The 24,518-nt window shown below is 36.4% G+C and overlaps 1 protein-coding gene across 1 annotated transcript in view; it reads left to right on the plus strand.

Moving 5' to 3' along the window:
• Positions 1–24,518, plus strand: part of Cntn5 (contactin 5) — a 663,533-nt gene that overhangs the window by 629,969 nt on the left and 9,046 nt on the right. The window contains exons 20-21 of the mRNA XM_077797318.1: positions 22,285–22,471; positions 22,918–23,030. Coding sequence (XP_077653444.1) covers positions 22,285–22,471; positions 22,918–23,030 — 300 coding nt within the window. The remainder of the gene's footprint in view (positions 1–22,284; positions 22,472–22,917; positions 23,031–24,518) is intronic.

Below are 24,518 nucleotides of genomic sequence, written 5' to 3' on the forward strand. Positions count from 1 at the left end.
AAATAAATAACAGATGTAGACATCATTTAATTTTATTTTACAAATGCTTAATTTTTTTTCATGGAATACCCAACTTGAAAATCATTAAGTTGTAATAAATTCTTCCTCTTGAAGGCTAGTTTTATATTATAAGCACCTGACAATTCATTTATGACATAGAAGTACTAATTCAATAAGTGTTGACAGATACAGATCTAGACTAGCTCAATATACCAGGAAACAGAACTTTTATAAAGTGCTGGAGCACAGTAAGAAAAAGGAAACATAAAAACATAGACTTGTCAATATAAGGATAATAATCACTAAATGATTGAGACTTTATTTTCTAAAAGGCAAGCTTTCTTTTTATATACAGAAAGGAAAGTGCACAGATCATAAATGAACTGATGAATGAGTTAATACACAGTAAATACAATTAATGTCGTGAAGCAGAACATTACTAAAACTGAAACACACTTGTGTCTCAGATAGTTATCTTTATTCTCAGCTCTCTCCCCCCGAAAAAAATCGTTATTTCTAATAATAAACATTGATTGGTTGTGATAGTTTTTGAAATTACACAGAATTTTTAAAAAATTTTTAAATTTGTCTATTATTGCATACAGCTGTAGTTTATACTGTCTGTTAAATTATGTTATATGAGTATCTCACAATTTATCACCCTACCATTGATGTACACTGAGGATGTTTCCAGTTTCAGTCTGTCATGAATAGCACTGACCACAATGCAATTTCTGGAGAATTATCCACTTCAGAATATTAAGTTTCTAATACATGATCATAATATAACTTTGTTTTTCAAGTATTCTTTGTTCTTTGTCAATATAAGTTTTGCAACTCAGATTTACCTGTTATTTTTGGTACTATTAGAGCTGTTTTGTTTTTAACTTAGATTACTTTAACTTTGTATTATGAAATATTTTAAATATGCAAAATATGCACAATAGCACAATGAATTTTTTATGTACTCAGCACTCACCTTCAGCAAATATGAACTAATGAATAATCTTTTTTATGCATAATTCTACTTAATCCTCCTGTATTATTTTGAAGCAAATCTCAACCCTTGTTTCACCAAACATAATTCAATTTAAACCATCTCTAAAATAAGAACTTTTAAAAATTGTCACCTGGAGAAAGCACTCACTTTTTGAAGCAGGAAATTCAAAAATCACACCTAATGTGATTCTGTCTTTAAGGATTCTAAGTCTCTGCCTACATTATTTACTAGGTGCCCCAGTGTTTCTCCCTGGGCAAGCATAATTATCACTCTGCCAAGGATTTAAACAAGGCTTAAACTCACATTTGGGGTCTTATCATTTCTGCAGTTCTCTCCCTTCTTGGATTTCGCTCTTAGTCTCCAGCTGCTCTTTTTGCACTAAGCTTCCTTTGCTACTCCAGCTGATAAGGCTGCAGACTTTCTCTACCATAACCAGAGGGCTTGGAGGAGTCCTCAAACCAAAAAGCCACAAAGTCACACTTCTTGCCTGTTGCACTTCAGTATTTCAGGGGTACACTCTGCCCCATCTTCTCTCTGCCTGTGAACGTTTGAGATTTTACAGTTCTCATCTGGGACAGAATTTGTACAAGCACTCTTCTCATCCAGATTTCTCTCATTATCTTAAATCTCTAGGATTTGTGATATTACTTTCTTTGTATCAAGAATTTGTTTGCCAGGCATGGTGGTGCACACCTAGGCTAGTTTTATATTGTAAGTACCTGACAATTCATTTATGACATAGAAGTACTGACTCAGTAAGTGTTGACAGATACAGATCTAGACTAGCTCAATATACCAGGAAACAGAACTTTTATAAAGTGCTAGAGCACATTAAGAAAAAGGAAACATAAAAACATAGACTTATCAATATAAGAATAACAATTACTAAATGATTGAGACTTTATTCTAAAAGGCAAGCTCAAGGGGCTGAGGCAGGAGGATTGAAAGTTCAAAGCCAGCCTCAGCAAAAGCAAGGCACTAAGCAACTCAGTGAGCCCGTCTTTAAATAAAAATTCAAAATAGGGCTTGGGATGTGGCTCAGTGGTTGAGTGGCCCTGAGTTTAATCACCAGTAACCTCCCCCCAAAAAACAAAAAGTTCCTTTAGCCTTCCTTCTCCTTTCTCCTCTGCTCTTCCCCTTCCCCCTGCCTCCTTTAATCAAAAGACATTTACAAAATTTTGAGTCTCTGCAAATAATTAACTTTGGTCTTATTCATTTTCTTTATGTTTGCTTTTCCAATTCATTAAGTGGTGCTCCTATCATTATACCCTGCTTTCTACTTTATTTGGGTTTAAAAGGTACTGTTCTTTTTCAAACATTATATGATGAACGTATTACTGATTTTGAGTTTTTATTCTTTTCTAATATAATTAAGAACATACATCTCCAAAACTCTCCATTTCGAGCATCTTGTAGGGAATATAACATAATACAATTAAACACAATTTTTTCAGATCAAAATTTTATACTTGAGTGTTCGCTTTCAGATCAAAAACCTTTATTCTTTCATTTAATTAAGATGCATTGAGATTACTGGGTTTATAGGTCAGCTCACAAAACACTCAAGTACATTAGCTGTAATAAAATTCTCCCAGAATTCTCTCTATTCAAAGTGCTTTTGTGTGTGTGTGTGTGTATGAGTGTGTGTTCCTGGCAATTAAGCCCAGGTCTTCTCATGCATTCTAGTAAACAATTGCCACTGAGCTACATTCCTAAAGTGTTTTTCGAATATTTGAGCAAAGAAGGTGAAGAAGAGATGGAAACTAACATTTGTAAACAACCTATACTAAACTACAGGTATTAAGAACAAATTCATATTTATACCCATATTTATACAAGTTTATATTTATACCCAGTCTTCTTTAGTACTTTGTCTTTTTAGGTAACATCAGGAAAAAAATGCAAATTTATTCAGTAAGTAATATCTATTATTGTGTTTCTTCGAATTTTAAATTTCTTCACCTTATATGCTCTAATCACTATTGAGCTGCTGCATAAATATTCAAAAGTTTAAACATTGTTTATTTATCTTGTTTGATTCATTAAATTGTGTCCTTTTTGATAACATTATTTCTGGGAACAAAACGACTAATATGCATGCAATCTAATAACATTGACTGCTGACATATCTCAGGGTATTGATTATGAATAGCCAATTTAATAACTATACCTAGTGTTAGATTAGGAATCTGGAGATGGGCTAAATTGAGGCAGGTTGGAACTTTACCAACCAAAACAAATTCATCTTCCATGGGAAATGTGCTCCCCATGTATAGGATTTGGAAACTCTCAGTAAAAGGACATGCTGATCATGTTGCATAAGGAAAGAGAAATGTAAACGGTAATTTAAGAATTCATAGGAAGATGGTTATAGTATTTTAAAATGCATCTGAAGCTGAGAAATCAGTAGAGAAAGTACACTAGCAGTGATATGTCTGCCTTCTAACCCTCAGTTTGGAAGCATAGAAAATCAGCTTTCCTTGATTCCCCTTAAAGTACCCATGAAACCCTGAGGAGAGAGACAATCCTCACTGCAATCACAGTGAGTGGTATGAAACAAAATTATTACAGTGTTTTCTGGTTTTTCTTTCCTTTCATCTTTGTGCAATGACCCAGCCTCAAAATCCCATTTTCTAGGTGCAAGCAAGCAATGAAATAGCCTCTGGCCTCCTCCTCCTTCATCTTTTCTTCAATGAAACAAACTACATCCAGGCTCATGAAGCTCTGTCTCTCAGCTCAGGCCTGGGTTGGTTTTTTGTGTGTGTGTTTTCTGGAGAATATCAGTGGAGTTTTACCATAACAACCAATAATCTGGCATCTACTGCACAGCATGGACCAGTACAGAAAAAATATAGTGTAGAAATGCAAGTCTCCCCATTCAAATAAACCTTTGATTCCCTTTTAGAACACATATCCACTTAAAATTCATTTGGGTAAAATCTAAGGGTTATTAGAAGAAAAATCTTTGAAGCAAAGAAACAAATGGTAAGACTAAGTATTAATTCCTTTCCCTATAAAAGTTTTTTTGTATAAATCAAAGAAAAATTTTAAACATACAGTTCTAGATCTCCATGAGATAAACAAGAATAGTTCTTCTATATTTAAAGAGCAGTTCAGAATATGAAGAAAATGTAATAAAATCAAAACCAAAGTCACTAAAATAAAATATTCATTGGAAGCTGCAAGATGCAAACTTCTTACTGCTAAATATTTAAACCAGTGCTTCAGAGTACAAATGTGAGAAATTATCCCAAAATGCAAAGTCAATGAATAAGGAAAATATATTTTAAAAAGAGATAGAAGATGGCAGATATGAAGGACAAAAGAGTTTTCGTCTATAAACAATAGGTATCTGCAGAAGAGACAGAATATATGGAGCAAAGCACTAAAAAACAATTAAAGTAAATAAAAATCTCAAAATAATGCAACCCCAAAAATGCCTATGTTATGAACACAGAGACATTCCACAGCATTTCAGCAAATACTAAAATCTTAAATGTTCCGCATTTATCATCTCCATAACCCTCCAAAGTGTTAATTTCTGTAAATATTTCTTGACCCTATACACCTCTCCAGGTCCACTACTGTAACCCAACTCCAGGCTGTCCTCATTTCTAGCCTGTACTCCAGAATTATCTCCTATATGCATTCTGGCCCCTTCCCAATCTGTTCTTCATGACATCATTATTTACTCACTAAAACAGATTGTTAAGTGCTTCTATGTATCCATCACAAAGCAAATGATTAAACAGATAAATGAGGATAATTATGTATAGTGATAATTATAAGTAATAATATTAATAAAAGAGACAGACAAAGGGAGGGGTGGTTTTAGGTTGAACTGAAACCTCCAGGAAGAGAGGAGGCAGCTGAGAGAGGAGCTTTCTGGGCCAGTATGAAAGACTCCCAGGCTCTAAACCCAGCAGGCGGTCGAGTACTTGAGCCCTCTGTTCCTGGAAGGTGGTGGACAAAGTGAGATGAGATTTAAGATGAGGTGGAAACAGGATATAGAGGTTACAATAGGCAGAACCTTGCAAGCCATGGGGAGGACCGGGAGGACGTTGGAGTTTATTCTCAGTACCCTAGGAAGTCTATCCTAATAGCGAAGGAATGACCTGATTTGTGTATTTTAAAACATACAAAAGTTTGATTGCTGCGTGTATCTTTTCAAAACACAAATCTGATCACATGTGCTCTCCCACTTTTATCCCTGCTTAAAAGCCTTCAGTGTGTTACACTTGCTGTTAGGACATATTTGTTATTAATCCTAACACCTTCACATAGCCAAGTACAAGACCTAGCTGCACCCTTCATCTCTAGCATCAGGTGTTGCCACACTAACTCCCACCCTCTATCAGCCTAACTGGACATTTATCAGGCCTTTGTGGGCCCTGTGCTCCTCTCTCCACACTGCACACACCTTTCCTGGCCCTTCCCTCCCTGGTTGACTGCTTAGCTCCTACTCAACCGTCTCTACCCTAGCAGACTCCCTTGGCCATCCCCGCCTTACTGGGTCCAGTCCTCCATGGCAGATCTCTGACAATATTCAGCTTTCCACAAGGTCTATCAAAACCACACTTACACATTTGTTTATATAGTTTTTGTTCTGTGGCTGGTGCCCTAAAGGAGATTGTAAGCTCTAAGGAACATGAGGACCACATCTACTTTGACTCATCGTTTGCCTGCAGGCAACTGAGGACTAAGTGTCTGGCAAGTAATACATATTCGAAAAATAATTTTGAACAAGCAGCTGAATTTGTAACTTCCAAAAACTCAGGTCCGGGTGAAATTTTACACTTCAATATACATTTTGATTATTTAAAAATCTATAAACTCTGATTTTAAAAAAGTTACTTTCATAGGTGTAAAAATAAAAATGATTCTACAGTGTTTAATAGCAGAAAATAGAGTGGTGTCTATTAAATTTAAGGAGAGTGGCATTGAATGAGCAGTGTTCACTAGGTACATTTAAAGATACAGAAATGAGTATAAAATGTTTGGGTTTTTTGTTTGGGGAGGGGGAGTTTGAAGAAGGGGTGGAGGTCTTGGGTATTCAATCCAGAGCCTCATGCATAGTAAGCACAAACTCTACCTTTAAGCTATACTTCCATTCCCCAAGAGTTGTATTTTTTAAACTTAGCAACTAACAAAAATCTGTTAAGATGATATATCAACATTACCTGTTGTAGTAAATTTACCCCTCTACTGAAGAATGTTGATAATGGGGGAGGCTGTGCATGTGTTAAGTAGGGAGAAATGAACAGTCTGTGTATCTACCTTTCGATTTTCTGTGAACCTAAAATTACTAAAAAGTATGACATGAATATCTTAGAATTATCACACCAGAGAGTGAAACATATTCTCTACACAGTAAAAATAATTATTATCCTGAAAAAAAAATCAACTTTGGAAAAAAAATATCCAGAGGCCATTAGGTGGAATCCCACCAGCCAAGCCCACACGGACCCTTGGGCCGAGCACGGGTTCTCAGAAGGGGAAGGAAGCGGTACAGTCCCATCCCCCACAGCGGACACTCCGCCGAGGCAGTCAGCGGCCACCATCTGGGAAAGCTGAAGGATACACCGCCACTCTCCTTCAGAGTGCGACATCAAAACAGGTCGGTGTCATTCAGCTCACCCCCCAGACAGCGGGAATTCGCATAAAATCTCTCCTAGGCTTGCCGGGAGAGGGAGTATCAAGCTGAGCCTCCATACAGGCTAGGGGGAAACCAGAGACACCTGACCTCCAACCCCTCCTCCCAGTAGCAGCCAAAAGGAAACCTGGCTAGCCAGCGCTGGGGGAGGGGCAAGCAGAAAAAATCAAAGTGATAGAGTGCCAGGGATCCCAGCAGCCTGCAGCAGGGCCCGGAGATCCAGGCCAACTGATTCGCGTGGCCTGCCCTGCGGCTACAGAAGGCGTGGCGCCTCAGTGAAGCCATTAATTGGCAAGCAGGGAGGTTAGGGAAGGCCATTAGGTGGAATCCCACCAGCCAAGCCCACACGGACCCTTGGGCCGAGCACGGGTTCTCAGAAGGGGAAGGAAGCGGTACAGTCCCATCCCCCACAGCGGACACTCCGCCGAGGCAGTCAGCGGCCACCATCCGGGAAAGCTGAAGGATACACCACCACTCTCCAACAGCTTGCAACATCAAAACAGCCAGCAGCAGGACCCCGGAGATCCAGGCCAACTGATTCGCGCGGCCTGCCCCGCAGCTACAGAAGGCGTGGCGCCTCAGAGAAGCCATTAATTAGCAAGCAGGGAGGTTAGGGACTGCCATTAGGTGGAATCCCGCCAGCCAAGCCCTACGCCCACGCCCGGAACAGGCCCAGCGATCTGCCAGCATTGTAGTCACGACACCCCAATTGGAATAGGGACAGAGCAGAGCCGCCTTCCACTCCCGGAACAGGCCCAGAGAGCCGCCAGCGTGGTAGACACGTCACCCCAATTGGAGTAGGGGCACAGCCGCCGCCCGCACCTGCAAGGGAGACTTTTCAAGTATACAAGAGCAACATAAATAAATAGGGGGTAAATTTCAAAACACAACAGTTGCACCAAGCAGAAAGAAACGCGAGCAGTATGAAAAGACAAGGAAAGAAAGGACCACAAGCAATGCAGGTCAACTCAACTTTAGAAGAGGTAATAGCTGCAACAGATGGAATGTCAGATAGAGAGGTCAGGATATACATGCTTCAGATGATCTGGAGTCTCAAGGAAGACATGAGACAGCAAAATCAGACAATGAAAGATCACATTGACAAACAAATCCAGGAAGTAAAAGATCAATTTCACAGGGAGATAGAGGTAATAAAAAACAAACAAATTGAAATTCTAGAAATGCAGGAAACAATAAACCAACTTAAAAACTCAATTGAGAATACTACCAGCAGAGTAGATCACTTAGAAGAGAGAACATCAGACAATGAAGACAAAGTATTTCAACTGGAAAAGAACATAGACAGCTCAGCAAGTCTGCTAAGAAACCATGAGCAGAACATCCAAGAATTATGGGACAATATCAAAAGACCAAATTTAAGAGTCATTGGGATACAGGAAGGCACAGAGCTCCATTCCAAAGGAATAAACAGTCTATTCAGTGAAATAATACGAGAAAACTTCCCAGAATTGAAGATTGAGACAGAATCCCAAATCCTAGAAGCCTACAGGACGCCGAATATGCAAAATCATAAGAGATCCACACCTAGACACATTATAATGAAGATGTCCAACATACAGAATAAGGAGAGAATTTTAAAAGCTACAAGAGAAAGAAAGCAGATTACATTTAGGGGTAAACCAATCAGGATAACAGCTGATCTCTCAACACAGACTCTGAAAGCTAGAAGATCCTGGAATAACATATTTCAAACACTGAAAGACAATGGGCTCCAACCAAGAATCGTGTATCCGGCGAAATTAAGCTTCAGGTTAGAAGATGAAATTAAAACCTTCCACAATAAACAAAAGTTAAAAGAATTCGCAGCTAGAAAACCATCTCTTCAAAAAATCCTTGGCAAAACATTACAGGAAGAGGAAATGGAAAACAACATTGAAAACCAACAATGGGAGGTAGGACAGTAAAGGGGGGAAAGTAGTCAAAGAGGATAACAAATCAGGTTTAGTAACATCAATAAACAAATATGGATAGAAGAACAAACCATATCTCAATAATAACCCTAAATGTTAATGGCTTAAACTCACCAATTAAGAGACACAGGCTAGTAGAATGGATCAAAAAACAAGACCCAACAATATGCTGTCTACAGGAGACGCATTTGATAGGAAAAGATATACATAGACTGAAGGTGAAAGGTTGGGAAAAATCATATCACTCATATGGACCGCGGAAACAAGCAGGAGTGTCCATACTCATATCTAATAAAATAGATTTCAAGCCAAAGCTAATCAAAAGGGATATAGAAGGACACTTCATACTGCTCAAGGGAACCATACACCAACAAGACATAACAATCATAAATATATATGCCCCAAATAATGGTGCAGCTGTATTCATCAAGCAAACTCTTCTCAAGTTCAAGAGTCTAATAGACCACCATACAATAATCATGGGAGACTTCAACACACCTCTCTCACCACTGGACAGATCTTCCAAACAAAAGTTAAATAAGGAAACTATAGAACTCAATAACACAATTAACAACCTAGACTTAATTGACATATATAGACTATACCACCCAACATCAAGTAGCTACACTTTTTTCTCAGCAGCACATGGAACCTTCTCAAAAATAGACCATATACTATGTCACAGGGCAACTCTTAGACAATACAAAGGGGTAGAGATAATACCATGCATCTTATCTGATCATAATGGAATGAAACTGAAAATCAATGATAAAAGAAGAAAGGAAAAAGCAAGCATCACCTGGAGAATGAACAATAGGTTGCTGAGTGATCAATGGGTTTTAGAAGACATCAAGGAGGAAATTAAAAAATTCCTAGAGCTAAATGAAAACACAGACAACATATCGGAATCTATGGGACACATTGAAAGCAGTTCTAAGAGGAAAATTCATTGCTTGGAGTTCATTCCTCAAAAAAAGAAAAAACCAACAAATAAATGATCTCATACTTCATCTCAAAATCCTAGAAAAAGAAGAGCAAAACAACAGCAAAAGAAGTAGAAGGCAAGAAATAATTAAAATCAGAGCTGAAATTAATGAAATTGAAACAAAAGAAACAATTGAAAAAATTGACAAAACTAAAAGCTGGTTCTTTGAAAAAATAAATAAAATTGACAGACCCTTAGCCATGCTAACGAAGAGAAGAAGAGAGAGAACCCAAATTACTAGCATACGGGATGAAAAAGACAATATCACAACAGACACTTCAGAAATACAGAAGATAATCAGAAATTACTTTGAATCCTTATACTCCAATAAAATAGAAGATAGTGAAGGCATAGATAAATTCCTTGAGTCCTATGATCTGCCCAGATTGAGCCAGGAGGCTATAGACAACCTAAACAGACCAATAACAATAGAGGAAATAGAAGAAACCATCAAATGACTACCAACTAAGAAAAGCCCAGGACCGGATGGGTATACAGCAGAGTTTTACAAAACCTTTAAAGAGGAACTAACACCAATACTTTTCAAGCTATTTCAGGAAATAGAAAAAGAGGGAGAACTTCCAAATTCATTCTACGAGGCCAACATCACCCTGATTCCGAAACCAGACAAAGACACATCAAAGAAGGAAAACTACAGACCAATATCTCTAATGAACCTTGACGCAAAAATCCTCAATAAAATTCTGGCGAATCGGATTCAAATACATATCAAAAAAATTATACATCATGATCAAGTAGGATTCATCCCCGGGATGCAAGGCTGGTTTAATATACGGAAATCAATAAATGTTATTCACCACATCAATAGACTTAAAAATAAGAACCATATGATCATCTCAATAGATGCTTTTTCGCATTCGACAAAGTACAGCATCCCTTTATGTTCAAAACGCTAGAAAAATTAGGGATAACAGGATCATACCTCAACATTGTAAAAGCAATCTATGATAAGCCACAGGCCAGCATCATTCTGAATGGAGAAAAATTGAAGGCATTCCCTCTAAGATCTGGTACAAGACAGGGATGCCCTCTCTCACCACTTCTGTTCAACATAGTCCTCGAAACACTGGCCAGAGCAATTAGACAGTCAAAAGAAATTAAAGGCATAAAAATAGGAAAAGAAGAACTTAAATTATCACTATTTGCAGATGATATGATTCTATACCTAGCAGACCCAAAAGGGTCTACAAAGAAGCTATTCGAGCTAATAAATGAATTCAGCAAAGTGGCAGGATATAAGATCAACACGCATAAATCAAAGGCATTCCTGTATATGAGCGACAAATCCTCTGAAACGGAAATGAGGACAACTACTCCATTCACAATATCCCCCCAAAAAATAAAATACTTGGGAATCAACCTAACAAAAGAGGTGAAAGATTTATACAATGAAAATTACAGAACCCTAAAGAAAGACATAGAAGAAGACCTTAGAAGATGGAAAAACATACCCTGCTCATGGATAGGCAGAACTAACATCATCAAAATGGCGATATTACCAAAAGTTCTCTATAAGTTCAATGCAATGCCAATCAAAATCCCAACAGCATATCTTGTAGAAATAGATAAAAGAATCATGAAATTCATATGGAATAATAAAAGACCCAGAATAGCAAAAACAATACTAAGCAGTAAGTGTGAATCAGGCGGTATAGCGATACCAGACTTCAAACTATACTACAGAGCAATAGTAACAAAAACAGCATGGTACTGGTACCAAAACAGGCGGGTGGACCAATGGTACAGAATAGAGGACACAGTAACCAATCCACAAAACTACAACTATCTTATTTTTGATAAAGGGGCTAAAAGCATGCAATGGAGGAAGGATAGCATCTTCAACAAATGGTGCTGGGAAAACTGGAAATCCATTTGCACCAAAATGAATCTGAATCCCTATCTCTCGCCGTGCACAAAAGTTAACTCAAAATGGATCAAGGAGCTTGATATTAAATCAGAGACACGGCATCTGATAGAAGAAAAAGTTGGTTACGATCTACACGCTGTGGGATCGGGCTCCAAATTCCTCAATAGGACACCCATAGCGCTAGAGTTAACAAATAGAATCAACAAATGGGACTTACTCAAACTAAAAAGTTTTTTCTCAGCAAAAGAAACAATAAGAGAGATAAACAGGGAGCCTACATCCTGGGAACAAATCTTTACTCCACACACTTCAGATAGAGCCCTAATAACCAGAATATACAAAGAACTCAAAAAATTAGACAATAAGATAACAAATAACCCAATCAATAAATGGGCCAAGGACCTGAACAGACACTTCTCAGAGGAGGACATACAATCAATCAACAAGTACATGAAAAAATGCTCACCATCGCTAGCAGTCAGAGAAATGCAAATCAAAACTACCCTAAGATACCATCTCACTCCAGTAAGACTGGCAGCCATTAGGAAGTCAAACAACAATAAGTGCTGGAGAGGATGCGGGGGAAAAGGGCACTCTTGTTCATTGCTGGTGGGACTGCAAATTGGTGCAGCCAATTTGGAAAGCAGTATGGAGATTCCTGGGAAAGCTGTGAATGGAACCCCCATTTGACCCAGCTATTCCCCTTCTCGGTCTATTCCCTAAAGCCCTAACAAGAGCATGCTACAGGGACACTGCTACATCGATGTTCATAGCAGCTCAATTCACGATAGCAAGACTGTGGAACCAGCCTAGATGCCCTTCAATAGATGAATGGATAAAAAAAATGTGGCATTTATACACTATGGAGTATTACTCTGCATTAAAAAATGACAAAATTATAGAATTTGGAGGGAAATGGATGGCAGTAGAGCAGATTATGCTAAGTGAAGCTAGTCAATCTTTAAAAAACAAATACCAAATGACTCCTTTGATATAAGGGGTGTAAACAAGGACAGGGTAGGGACGAAGAGCTTGAGAAGAATATTTACAGTAAACAGGGATGAGAGGTGGGAGGGAAAGGGAGTGAGAAGGGAAATTGCATGGAAATGGAAGGCGATCCTCAGGGTTATACAAAATGTCATATAAGAGGTAAGGAGGGGTAAGTCAAGAGAATACAAATGGAAGACATGATTTACAGTAGAAGGGGTAGAGAGAGAAAAGGGGAGGGGAGGGGAGGGGAGGGAAGGGGGGATAGTAGACAATAGGACAGACAGCAGAATACATCAGACACTAGAAAGGCAATATGTCAATCAATGGAAGGGTAACTGATGTGATACAGCAATTTGTATACGGGGTAAAAGCGGGAGTTCATAATCCACTTGAATCAAACTGTGTAATATGATGTATTAAGAACTATGTAATGTTATGAACGACCAATAAAAAAAAAATAAAAAAAAAATAAAAAAGATATAGTATGAAAAAAAAAAAAAAAAAAGAAAAAAAATATCCACTGGAAAGAGCCGTTATGTAGATTTAAGTTCAAATTTATACTCTTAAAGGTATTAGATGACAAAAATTCATATTTATTGTCCAGCACTAATAAAATTATATACCAATTTTAAATAAAAATAATTTGGAAGTAACAAAAATCAGAAAATCAGACTTAAAAACAGATTTAAAAATCAAACAATCAGATTTAAAAACAAAGGATAAAAAAGAAAACATACTTACAAATACAAATGAGAGAGATTAAAATATCAGAAAAAAAGAACAGCTCAGTAGTTGAGTAAAACTAGGAAAGCTGTTTTAAAAAATGATTCATAAAACAAAAGGTGAGTACTGATTTACGTGTTTTACAAACTAAGGATATAGAGATTCACTGGTGAAGTAAATGTCCAATTATTATTACAAATATCAAAAAAGTAAGATTTGAATATGGACCTTCTGGCTTCAAATCCTTGATCTTCCTAGAGCTTACAACAGAATGATGAATTTCTTGCATTTATTCATTTTTGTTGGAAATGAAAGTTTGTACAAACTATTTGAGTCTTTGCTGTGGACCAACATTGCTATGATGTCTTAATATTTCCATCTCATCTTAAAAAAAGATCTTATAAATATAGATCTTTTCAAAGATTATAAACTTATTTTTCAGGTAAACTATTATTTACTTTCATTGTGATTTTCAACAATTTCTACTTAGTCAAAGAACCCCTCTACCTAAAAATAATACCTGTTTATATTTTTATGGATTACCAGGAAGGTTATAAGACCTAATTGTCACCTTGAATAAAATTAATAACTCCATAGTCAGTGTTCCTATTCTGTCATCTTTGTCACACATGAATTTGTAAAGAACATATTTTCCACTCACATAAATGAGATTACTGACAACTGGAAGATGCACTTTCTTTACTTCTAAGATTTGAAAGAAGCTTTTTTCCCCCTTCTTCTAAGAAAAGATTTGAGAAAAGCTACAATGATACCTTTTCTTTTTTTTCATTTCTGGGGAAGATATTAGGCCATCCAAAAAACAAATCATGTAAAACTTCCTATGCTCTCTTTAATATGGTGTCATAGATTTTATTTGTAAGAGATGCATAATTGATATCAATACAGGAAGAGAATGTGGTTTTAATGAAATGAAAAAATTAGGTGAAATTCATTTTTATATTCTTTGATTCCAATTCTTGCCTCAAATTCACCTTAGGCTTCTAAGGTGAATTCCTGGGCAGAATCTCCTACCTTATCAAGAACTGAGGTCAAGGACTAGGAATATAGCTCAGTTGGTAGAGCACTTGCCTAGCACGCATAAGGCCCTGGGTTAGATCCCCAGCACCCAAAAAAACCCAAAAAACCTGAGGTCAACAACAGAAGCTAGTCCACCAGATCTTCTTTCACAATATTCTCAAACTTCATGATTTTAATCTCTGAGCTAGTAGTATTTTAGATGACAACATAAGGGGAAGAAAAAAATTGCAATAACCAGAGAATGTGTTTTCATCAAGTGGCAAAAATGGGAGCTAAGACAAGACATTTCTAATCTAGTAATTATATTTTAGAGATTTTAGCATTGTCTTATACAAAAAAAATCAAATTATAGTCATTACTCAGGCTAAATGAAGTTAACGTCTTTGTTATAAATATATTTATCAGATATATTTGTTAACTTTTTATTTAGACATATGTTAAGATATTTTAATCTAAAAAGGATTAGGTAGCTCTTCAATATTCCTACCAAGTATTTTCTGTTAGATAAAACAAAAAGAAGTCAGCTTATATTTCAGTCATACTCTTTGAAATTCTCATCATAATGTTATTTTTGTAGGATAAATCTTGAAGTATTGCTGTTCATTCTGTAAAATCTTTAATAAATTTGGATGATGACGTCTTAATGATCAACACAGGTTCATGATACATAGTTGCCCATATGTCAATCCTAACAAGTAGTAATACTTCAAAAATAATTGTGTAGTAAACTCACAAGACAAGGATCCCGACTTAACCTTTTCACAAAAATGGGATGTAAAATATGTGTTCTTTGGTGATTATTGTTCTACAGGATTTTAAAGAGTTAAAAATGTTCAAATTAATTTATTTTTATAGTGTAAAGTCTCCATAAACTATACTCTTAAAATTCTCACTACAAACAGAAAAAGAAAAAGAAAACCAGTGTGGAACTTTTGCATTAAAATTTTTCATAACTTTGTAACCCATGTAATCCTTAGTGGGTCCTATTTTAGGCAATTAAGCTACTATGGGGAAAATGAGGTACATGAAGATATCCATGGCAACATTTTAATTAACCAAGCAAAAATTGAAAGCTACCCACATGTTCTATAATAGGACAATGGTTATATATGTTACATAGACATATTATAGAATATTATTCTAAAAATTGGAAAATATTTATGTGTAACCATAATGTTAGAGAATGAAATATGACGTTAAATCAGTCATAGTACAATCGTAAATACATCAAACATAAAAATAAAGAAACGGATACGTACAAAAAAAGGAAAACAATTATGCTAGGGTAATAAAACAGGCTGTGTATGCTTCCAATTTTAAATATTTATATCTTTTAATGGTTTTAACTGCATTCATTGCAAGTAATTTCACAGAGTACAAATTTCATGAGTGGATAAAATATCTGAGGAAAGAAATGAAATGAAAGTTTCAACTTTGGTTGTATGATTTTTAATACTCTTAACTGCAATTTCAGCTTAAGAATCACTAAAGATGTACTATGTTAAACTCCATATTTTGATTCTCTCCCACATGATAGAAAGGTGTGAATAAACAACTATTTCATTCTGTATTTTTTAAATATTATATGTACTAAAAAAGGAAATAATAAATGAATTCTGGTACTTCTGGTGTCATTTGGTGCACATATAATTCTTTATCTTCCAATGAGTTACTTAAGAAACATTTTCTATTTTTCATGGGAAGGTTAATTTTGTGGTGGTTAATTGGAACATTAAACATTCAATATTTAGAAGTCCAGAATTTGGGGGTCAGGGTACTGGAAATTGAACCCAGGGGTCTTAATCACTAAACCCTACCCCATCACTTTTTGTATTTTATTTAGAGATAGGCTCTTGCTGAGCTGCTTAGAGCCTCACTAAGTTGCTGAGGCTGGCTTTGAACTCCTTGCCTGAGCCTCCCAAATTGCTGGGATTACATGAGTGCACCACCACACCTGACTTAGAAGTCCAGAATTTTTACTGAAGTCTATATTTGTGTCAAAATCTGTAGTTTCTTTACCTGTGCTCAGCCCCCTCTGAATATATATTTAATTGTATTTAAAATAACTGGTTAAGGAAAATTGAAACAGAACATGAAATCAGATATATCACTGGAAAGGAAAAATACACATTTGCTCATCAATGGTTTCTAAGCCAATTTTGCAGTTTGAAAATAACTGATTTTTTCTTTTTTTTTTTTTTTAGTTAAAAATATTCTCAGAGACCAAGCAAGATAGGTTTTGGAACTGGAAATAATGGGGCCAACAACACATAAAAGACAATATTAGCAGCTTTAAGCTTTAAAAAATTGTTTTCTCTTACATTGCTGGTGGGACTGCAAATTGGTGCAACCACTCTGGAAAGCAATATGGAAATTCATTAGAAAACTTAGAATGGAACCACTGTTTGGTTCAATTATCCCACTCCTCAGTTTATACCCAAAGGACTTAGAATCAGTATACTACAGAGACTCAGCAACATGGATGTTTATAGCACCACAACTCACAATAGCCAAACTGTGGAACCAGCCTAGGTGCCCTTCAACAGATGAACAGATAAAGAAAATGTGATATATATACAGAGTGGAATATTCCTCAGCCATAAAGAATGAAATTATGGCATTTGCTGGTAAATGGATGTACTAGGGACTATCGTGTTAAGTGATATGAGCCAATCCCAGAAAACCAAAGACCAAATGTTCTTTCTGATACATAGATACTGTCTAAGGCCATGGTACCCCGAACTCCAACTATCTTGTCTGATATTGCAGATGCTAACACACAATGAGCGAGGGAGGGAGGAAAGAATAGAAGTTCATTGAATTAGACAAAGAGGAACCTGGGAAAGGAGGGGATGCGATTAGGAAATATAGTAGAATGAATTGGACATAACTTTCCTATGTTCATATATGAATCATGACCTGAGTAACTCCACATAGTGTACAACCACAAGAATGGAAAGTTATACTCATATGTAAAAATATACTCTACTGTCATGAACAAAAAAAAATCAAGTTTTTCCATATTTTTATTGGTGCATTATAGTTGTACATAATGGTGATATTTGTCATATATTCATAAATACACACAATATGGCAATACAGTTTAGCCAATATGATTCCCCAGTATTTCTCATTTTCCCTCCCCTGGTCCCATTCCTCTACTCAACTGACATTCCTTCAATTTTCATGAGATTCCCCCACCACACCCTTTTCTTTTTCCTCTCTAGCTTCAATATGACAGAAAACATGCCTGACTTTTGAGATTGGCCAATTTCACTTAACATAATGTTCTTGAGTTCCAGCAAATAACAATTTTATTCTTTATATGGTTGAATAAAACTCCATTCTGTATATATGCATTTTATTTACCATTCATCCATTAATGGACACCTAGTCTGGTTTCATAATTTGGCTATTATGAATTGTACTGCTATAAATATTGATGTGGCTGCATGCCTTATAGTATGTTGATTTTAGATCTTTTGGAAATCTACTGAGGAGTGGCATAGCTGGGTCATATGGTTGTTCCATGCCTAGTTTTTTGAGGAACTTCAATACTGATTTCTATTGTAGTTGCTAATTAACAGTCCCACAAACAGTGTCAAACTGTTCTTTTTTATTCACATACTTTCCAGCATTTATTATTTGTATTCTTCATGGCTGCTATTCTGACTGGAGTGAGATCAGTCAGTATAGATTTGATTACCATTTCCCTAATTGCTAATGATGTTGAAGATTTTTTTCATATATTTGTTGGCTACAACTCTTCTTTTGAGAAGTATTTTTTAGTTTATTTGCCCATTTGTTAATTGGGTTATTTGGTTTTATGGTGTTAAGTTTGAGTTCTTTATATTTTGGATACAATATAATATAATCCTCTATCAGAAGAATGGCTAGCAAAGATTTCTCTCTCATTATGTAGGTTCTTTCTTCACAATCTCAATTATTTCCTTTGCTATACAGAAGCTTTTTAATTTTATGCCATCGCATGTATTATTTCCTGAGCTTTAGGGGTCCTATTAAGAAAGTCACTGCCTGTGCATATATGCTGGAGTGTTGACTCTATCTATTCTTCTAGGATTTGCATAGTTTCTATTTTGAAAATCTTTGATTCATTTCTAGTTGATTTTTGTGCAGAGTGAGTGATAAGAATCTAGTCTCATTTTGTACATATAACAAGTTTTCTCATTTGTAAAAAGAAATTTTCAAATTTCAGTCACTGAACTATGTTCATTCAATTCAGTGGGAAGATGGGGCTAAGAAATAGGATTTGATCATTTTATTAGTCTTTGTTATATATAAATCAAAGATCCAGAGGTATATTAGGCAGGGTTTAATTGTGAAGAACTGATTTATTTTAACTAGCTTTTAGCATGAGTGTTTTATGACAGGCATAATTGACTTACAAAATTACTGAGACTGTGAAGTCAACAGAATTCATGGTAGTCTTTCAAGAATAACCCTCAAAGCCAAGCAATAGAACTAAGCCCTTAGAGGTGAGACTGAAGTCTTCTAAAATCAAGAAACCACCAGCTCCAGAAGCATATGGAGGCCACCATGATCAAGATGGTGCCACGCTGAGGAAAGCATCCTCATCCCAAGGGATTTTATTCTTGCCACTTCCAGCATCCCACTATGTCTACTATGATTTACACCAGCAAAATGGCTGCCCTGTGAGCTGCCTCTTGACTCTAATAAGGTCAATAGGTAAGCAATGAGACATGTATTAATGCTACTGCAAGGAAGCCCAAATGCCTCCATTACTGGGCTTCCCCCCGCCCCTGCAAAAAAAAAAAAAAAAAAAAGGTTCACCTTCATTTCACTTCTAACTTTCAAATTTCATGCACCTGCATCTGACTGACTGAATCTAAACACATCCAGACTCTAATTGCAAGGTAGCCATAGAAATATGAATTTTAGTATTCCATCAGTATAATACACACACTAGAATTAGGGTGAAATGGATGTTGAACAGTTGAACTGTACTATACATTATCCATTCAGTCACTTAATATCCATATGCACTATTTTCCCTATTCATCAGCTCCCCAAAAGTATCAACTTGTATCAATGATATTGCATAAAAACATAATGCAATTATATCTTTCACAGATTAAAATGCAGTCTGCCCTCTCCCATAACGGGAAGCCCAAAGAAAGTTCCATCTGTCAATCTGTCCAATCTCTGGGTGAAAGTTTGTTCCTCCTCTAATAAACTGTAGTAGAAAGTCGCTTAGCAATAACACGCTCTGTGTAAAACATGAGAATAAGGTCTTTTCATACTTATAAATATATATGAAATAATACAAGAAAAATATGACCAACAGATAACAGTCTTCATTTCATAAAGCTTCAGATGAAATTTGTAACTTCTTTGTCCTCTCCCTATTTCTCTTTCACTTTGCCTCAGGACAGCACCTAGATTGGTTGGGTCCTTTGAAATATTGTGATAAGATGACATTTTTCACAGAACTAGAAAAAAATCCTAAAAGTCATAAAAAAGAATAAAATACTGAGAATATCCAAAGAAATTCTAAGCAAAAAGAGCAATGCTGGAGGTATCCAAATACCTGATTTTCAATTAAATTGCAACATTATAATAATAAAAAATAGTATAGTAGTGGCATAAAAATACATACAGAGACCAGAATAGAAAATAGACAAAACCACACAAGTACGGTCATCTGAACTTTGACAAAAATGCTAGAAATGTACATTGAAGTTAGTCTCTTTTAAAAAAAGATGGAACTGGAAAAACTTGTTGCCCTTATGTAGACTAACACAGTCAGATCCCCATCTCTCAACATCAACAAAGTCAGATCAAGATGTATCTAAGACCAGGTACAAGACAAGAAACATCTCAACTTATAGAAGAAAATACAGGGTCAATAATCCAACACATAAGTGCCTGAAACTTAATTCTTCAATAGAACTCCTAAAGTTCAGGCAATAGAAGCAAGAATTAATAAGGGATGGCAGCAAATTAAAAAGCTTCTGCACAGCAAATGAAATAATTAAAAACATGAAGAGAGAACCTACAGAATGGGAAAAATCTGTGCCAACTACTCTTCTGATAAGAAGATTAATATCTAGAAACATATATAAAGAACTCAAAACACTTAACACTAAAAAAAAAAAAAAAACAAGTAACCCAATCAATAAATGGACAAATGAACTGAATAGGCACTTCTCAAAAGAAGAAATACAAAGGAACAAGTATATGAAAAAATGTTCATCATCATTAATAATCAGTGAAATGCAAATCAAAACTACACTGAGATTTTATCTCACTCAAATCAGAATTACAAACTTCAAGAATACAAGTACTAATTGCTGGCAAGCATGTCATGAGGATCACTGCTACTCATTTATCAAAAAGAATTAAAGACCAGCATAGTACAGTGGTACATTCACACCCATGTTTGTAGCAGCATACTTCACAAAAGAAAAACTATGGAACCAGCGTAGGTGTCCATCAGTCAATAAATAGATAAGAAGATACACACACACACTCACACACACTGGAGTTTTATTCAGCCGCAAAGAAGAATGTAACCATGTCATTTGCAGGAACATATATGAAAATTTAGAGCATCACATTAAGTAAAATAAGATAGAATCAAAGTCAAGGATGAGTATGTTTTCTGTCAAAATGTGAAGGTTGCCCTTTGTAATATGATGTATTAAGAACTATGTAATGTTATGAACGACCAATAAAAAAAAAATTTAAAAAAAATGTGAAGGTTGGAGAGAATAAAAGGAAAAAAAGTGAAGGTGGGGAAATCTCATACAATTAGAAGAGAGACCATTTACGTAGAGACAGGAGACTAGAGGAAGGGAGTAGGAAAGGGCAAAGGGAGGGACTAGGGAATGAAAGTGACCAAATTATGTGCATAAATCAGTATGTCACAATGAATCCATTATGTGTAATCATTATACATCAATAAAATTTTAAAAAGTCATAGCAATCCACATGTTCATTCTTTTAAAATTTATTTTATGTATTTCTATTGTGCATTATAATTATACAAAATAAAATATGTTTAAATTCTCATACATGCACATAATATAACAATAAATTTGGTCAATTTCATTCAAGGTGCCCCCTTTAGTCCTCTCTTCCCTGTGTTCATTCTTGAGATCAAAGCCCATAGTGACTTCCTATGGTCACAAATGGAAGTGGCAATCCTACACATGCTTCAGAGCATCTTCCAATTCAAATTCCTTACTATTCACATTGTAGACCAGAAACTGTAGCTGAAAACAAATCTGGAAAATGTTTGGCTTTCTAGATATCACAGTAGACAAGGCCCTTGAAGGCAGATGAAATGGGTACAGTGCAGGGTGTTAGGAGGATTAATCTTCCATGAATTGAGGCAGGGATAAATTCTAGTGTTTGAGCAGAGTTAAGCCTTAGCTTCACAGGGAAACAAAGGTATGAGACCATCCACCATGAACTCAAAACAGGGAAAGATGATCTCAGTGCACAATCCACGCTGCAATAAAAAGCTGTTTCATTCTGTCATTCTTCCATAGCCCAATAATACTATTTATCTACACTTGATTTACTCCAAGATATTGTGGGTATTCTTTCATCTTCTCTGCACTGAACTAATACAGCTTGTGAGATTCACCTTTATGTAAAGCCCAAAAGGAAATATTGTTCATACCTATTTTCTCACCTAATTCATGCAAGGTTTCCTGGTTTTGAAACACAGTAAATTGTTCTGATAGCCTGTGAAAGGAAAAGCACTTCTGCAGTTTCTTTGAATGAGTCTTCAATAATATCACAGTGCATTTGTATCTCTTTCACACCACTGGGCCATGGCTGTGAGGTCTCATCCTTTGTTGCTTTGCCGAATGCAGCTTTGGTAGTGGTGATTCAAACATACAAATCAGGCCAGGGATGCAATTTTGGTCTCATTAGTAAGTCCTGATAATTGGGTCATACAGGGATGATTTCTTTCCTGGGGTGGCTGCAGGCAATATCCAGAAAAAAAAAATTCTAAATATTCAAGCAATCATAATCTCAAGGCAAACTTCAAAATTAATTTGTCATTTGATAATTTCTTGACAGGTTGGTTACTGGAAAGACATGGAACAAGAAGATGCAGCAGAAACAGTCAAAACTAGGGGGAATGAGTCATTTATCATCCTGACAGGATTAGAAGGAAATACCTTATATCACTTCACAGTGCGGGCTTACAATGGAGCTGGATACGGGCCACCTAGCAGTGAAGTGAGTGCAACCACCAAGAAATCCCGTAAGTGACCTGGGCTTTTGTTTGTTTCAGACAAAAAGGAAACACATTTTCATGTTTCTGAAAGCCATGTGAGGTACATAATAAGCAGAGTCAAAGGCAGGTGGGGAGTGGTGATTCATAGTCTTGCTTCAGTGCTTAGATCTGAATTCCAAAACTAGCTCAGAAATTTTTGCATTCACAGTAGATAAAGGTTATCTTCCTGTGAAACAAGGCTAAGCGATTCTGACACCAAAGGCAGATAAAAGGATTCAAGTTCAAAAGCTCAGTAGAGGAGCTATTAAAATGACACTCCTAGAGCAAAACCCTCCTTATCTGACTCCAGCTGGAAGGAAGCCTAGGGGGCTGGCCAACTACTAAACACGTGAAAAGACTCAAATACTTGAGAGGATTTAAATGAAGACACATATTTAAGAATCCTTGTCAGTTCACTTTTGCTTATTTTGCAGCCCCTAGTCAAGCACCTAGCAACCTCCGGTGGGAGCAGCAAGGCTCTCAGGTGTCTCTGGGCTGGGAGCCGGTCAGACCTTTAGCCAATGAATCAGAAGTCATGGGTTACAAGGTGAGTGTTTCTTCATTCCTGGCATACACATTCATCCCAAAAATCGTTCTCGTGAAGACAGACCATTAACGAGGCATAAAAAGGCCCACTAATAAGCCTTCTGTATTCTCTAAGTCATTTTCTGTTTAGATCTTAGAATGAGGCACCTGCCTACAGGTGGAGGAGGCCAAGGCAGTCACACTCGGTACCCACACTGCACAAGGCACAGGAAGGGAAGGAGTAGGAAATGCAACAACAGTCTGAATTCAGTGTGAGAATCATTCAGTATGAATAGCTCCATGACACATGGTGCCAGGCAGAGGATCCTGGCACATCTTCCCACACACAAACTCCTGGCAGATGGCAAAGACTGGACGTCTTAGACTGAATAGAAAGACTTACTATTAACAAAGAAACACAAGAAAGAAATGCTAGGGCCAGCATGCTAGATAGGAAAGAGTCCATGGAGAGAGACGGCAAGCTCCAAGACACTTCTCACACTTATCCTGCCAAATGCCAACCAGAGATCTGAAATAGGAAGACATCTACTCAGCTTGTTTTTTAAAAAAACAACCTTGATTTTTAAATACATGGGGTCTGTACATTGAATTTGCTTAATTTCAAAATCTTGTTCCAGAAAAATCAGCTTCAATTTTTTTATCTTAAACTCCATACAAAATTATTAGTTGAATATTATTTGTAGATTTGAAAATACTTTAATAACAATACGTAGACTGAAAAGCATTATTATTATTGGTGTGTTTTCTGCTATCAGAGATGGTCACACAATGTGTTTTATGTATGAAGTGCCAAAACTCTGATACTTAAAAACTGAAGTTATAAATGGGAAATACAGTGTTTTGATAAGGAGTTCTCCTTAATATTTTAAGACACAACCTGCAGCATTTCTTACCATAATTAGTATATATGATAAAACTCTCTCACACTCAAACTCACACACATACTCAAATCTGTCTCTAATCCTCAGAAATATTGAATTTGAGCTTTTGGTAATGGGTGGGTGTTTTAGTTAGCTTTTGTGTTGCTGTGACCAAACGATCTGAGGAGAACAGTAAAGGAGAAAAATGTCTATTTTGTTCACAATTTCAGAGGTTTAGTCCACACTTGGTCTCTAGATATAAGAACATCATAGCAGAAGGGTTGGGTGGAGGAAAGCAGTTAGAACGTGGGAACCAGGCAACAAGGAAGCAGAGAGAGCTCTACTCATCAGGCACAAATACAAACCCTAAAGGCACACCTCAAGTGATATACCTCCTCCTGCTACACGCTACCTGCCTACAGTTACCACCTAGTTAATCTGTGTCAATGGATTAATAGTTACACCTCACATAATCTAATCATTTCACCTCTGAACATTCTTTCATTGTCACACACACATGAATTTTGGGGGCCACATCATATCTAAACCATAACAGTAAACAACGCCTTTTGGGGGTCTTTCCTGTAGCACTCTCTTATCTAAATCTTTCCAAAAGACCATGTCCTCAT

The sequence above is a fragment of the Urocitellus parryii genome, chromosome 4 (assembly GCF_045843805.1).
Source record: "Urocitellus parryii isolate mUroPar1 chromosome 4, mUroPar1.hap1, whole genome shotgun sequence".
Classification (NCBI taxonomy): Eukaryota; Metazoa; Chordata; class Mammalia; order Rodentia; family Sciuridae; genus Urocitellus; species Urocitellus parryii.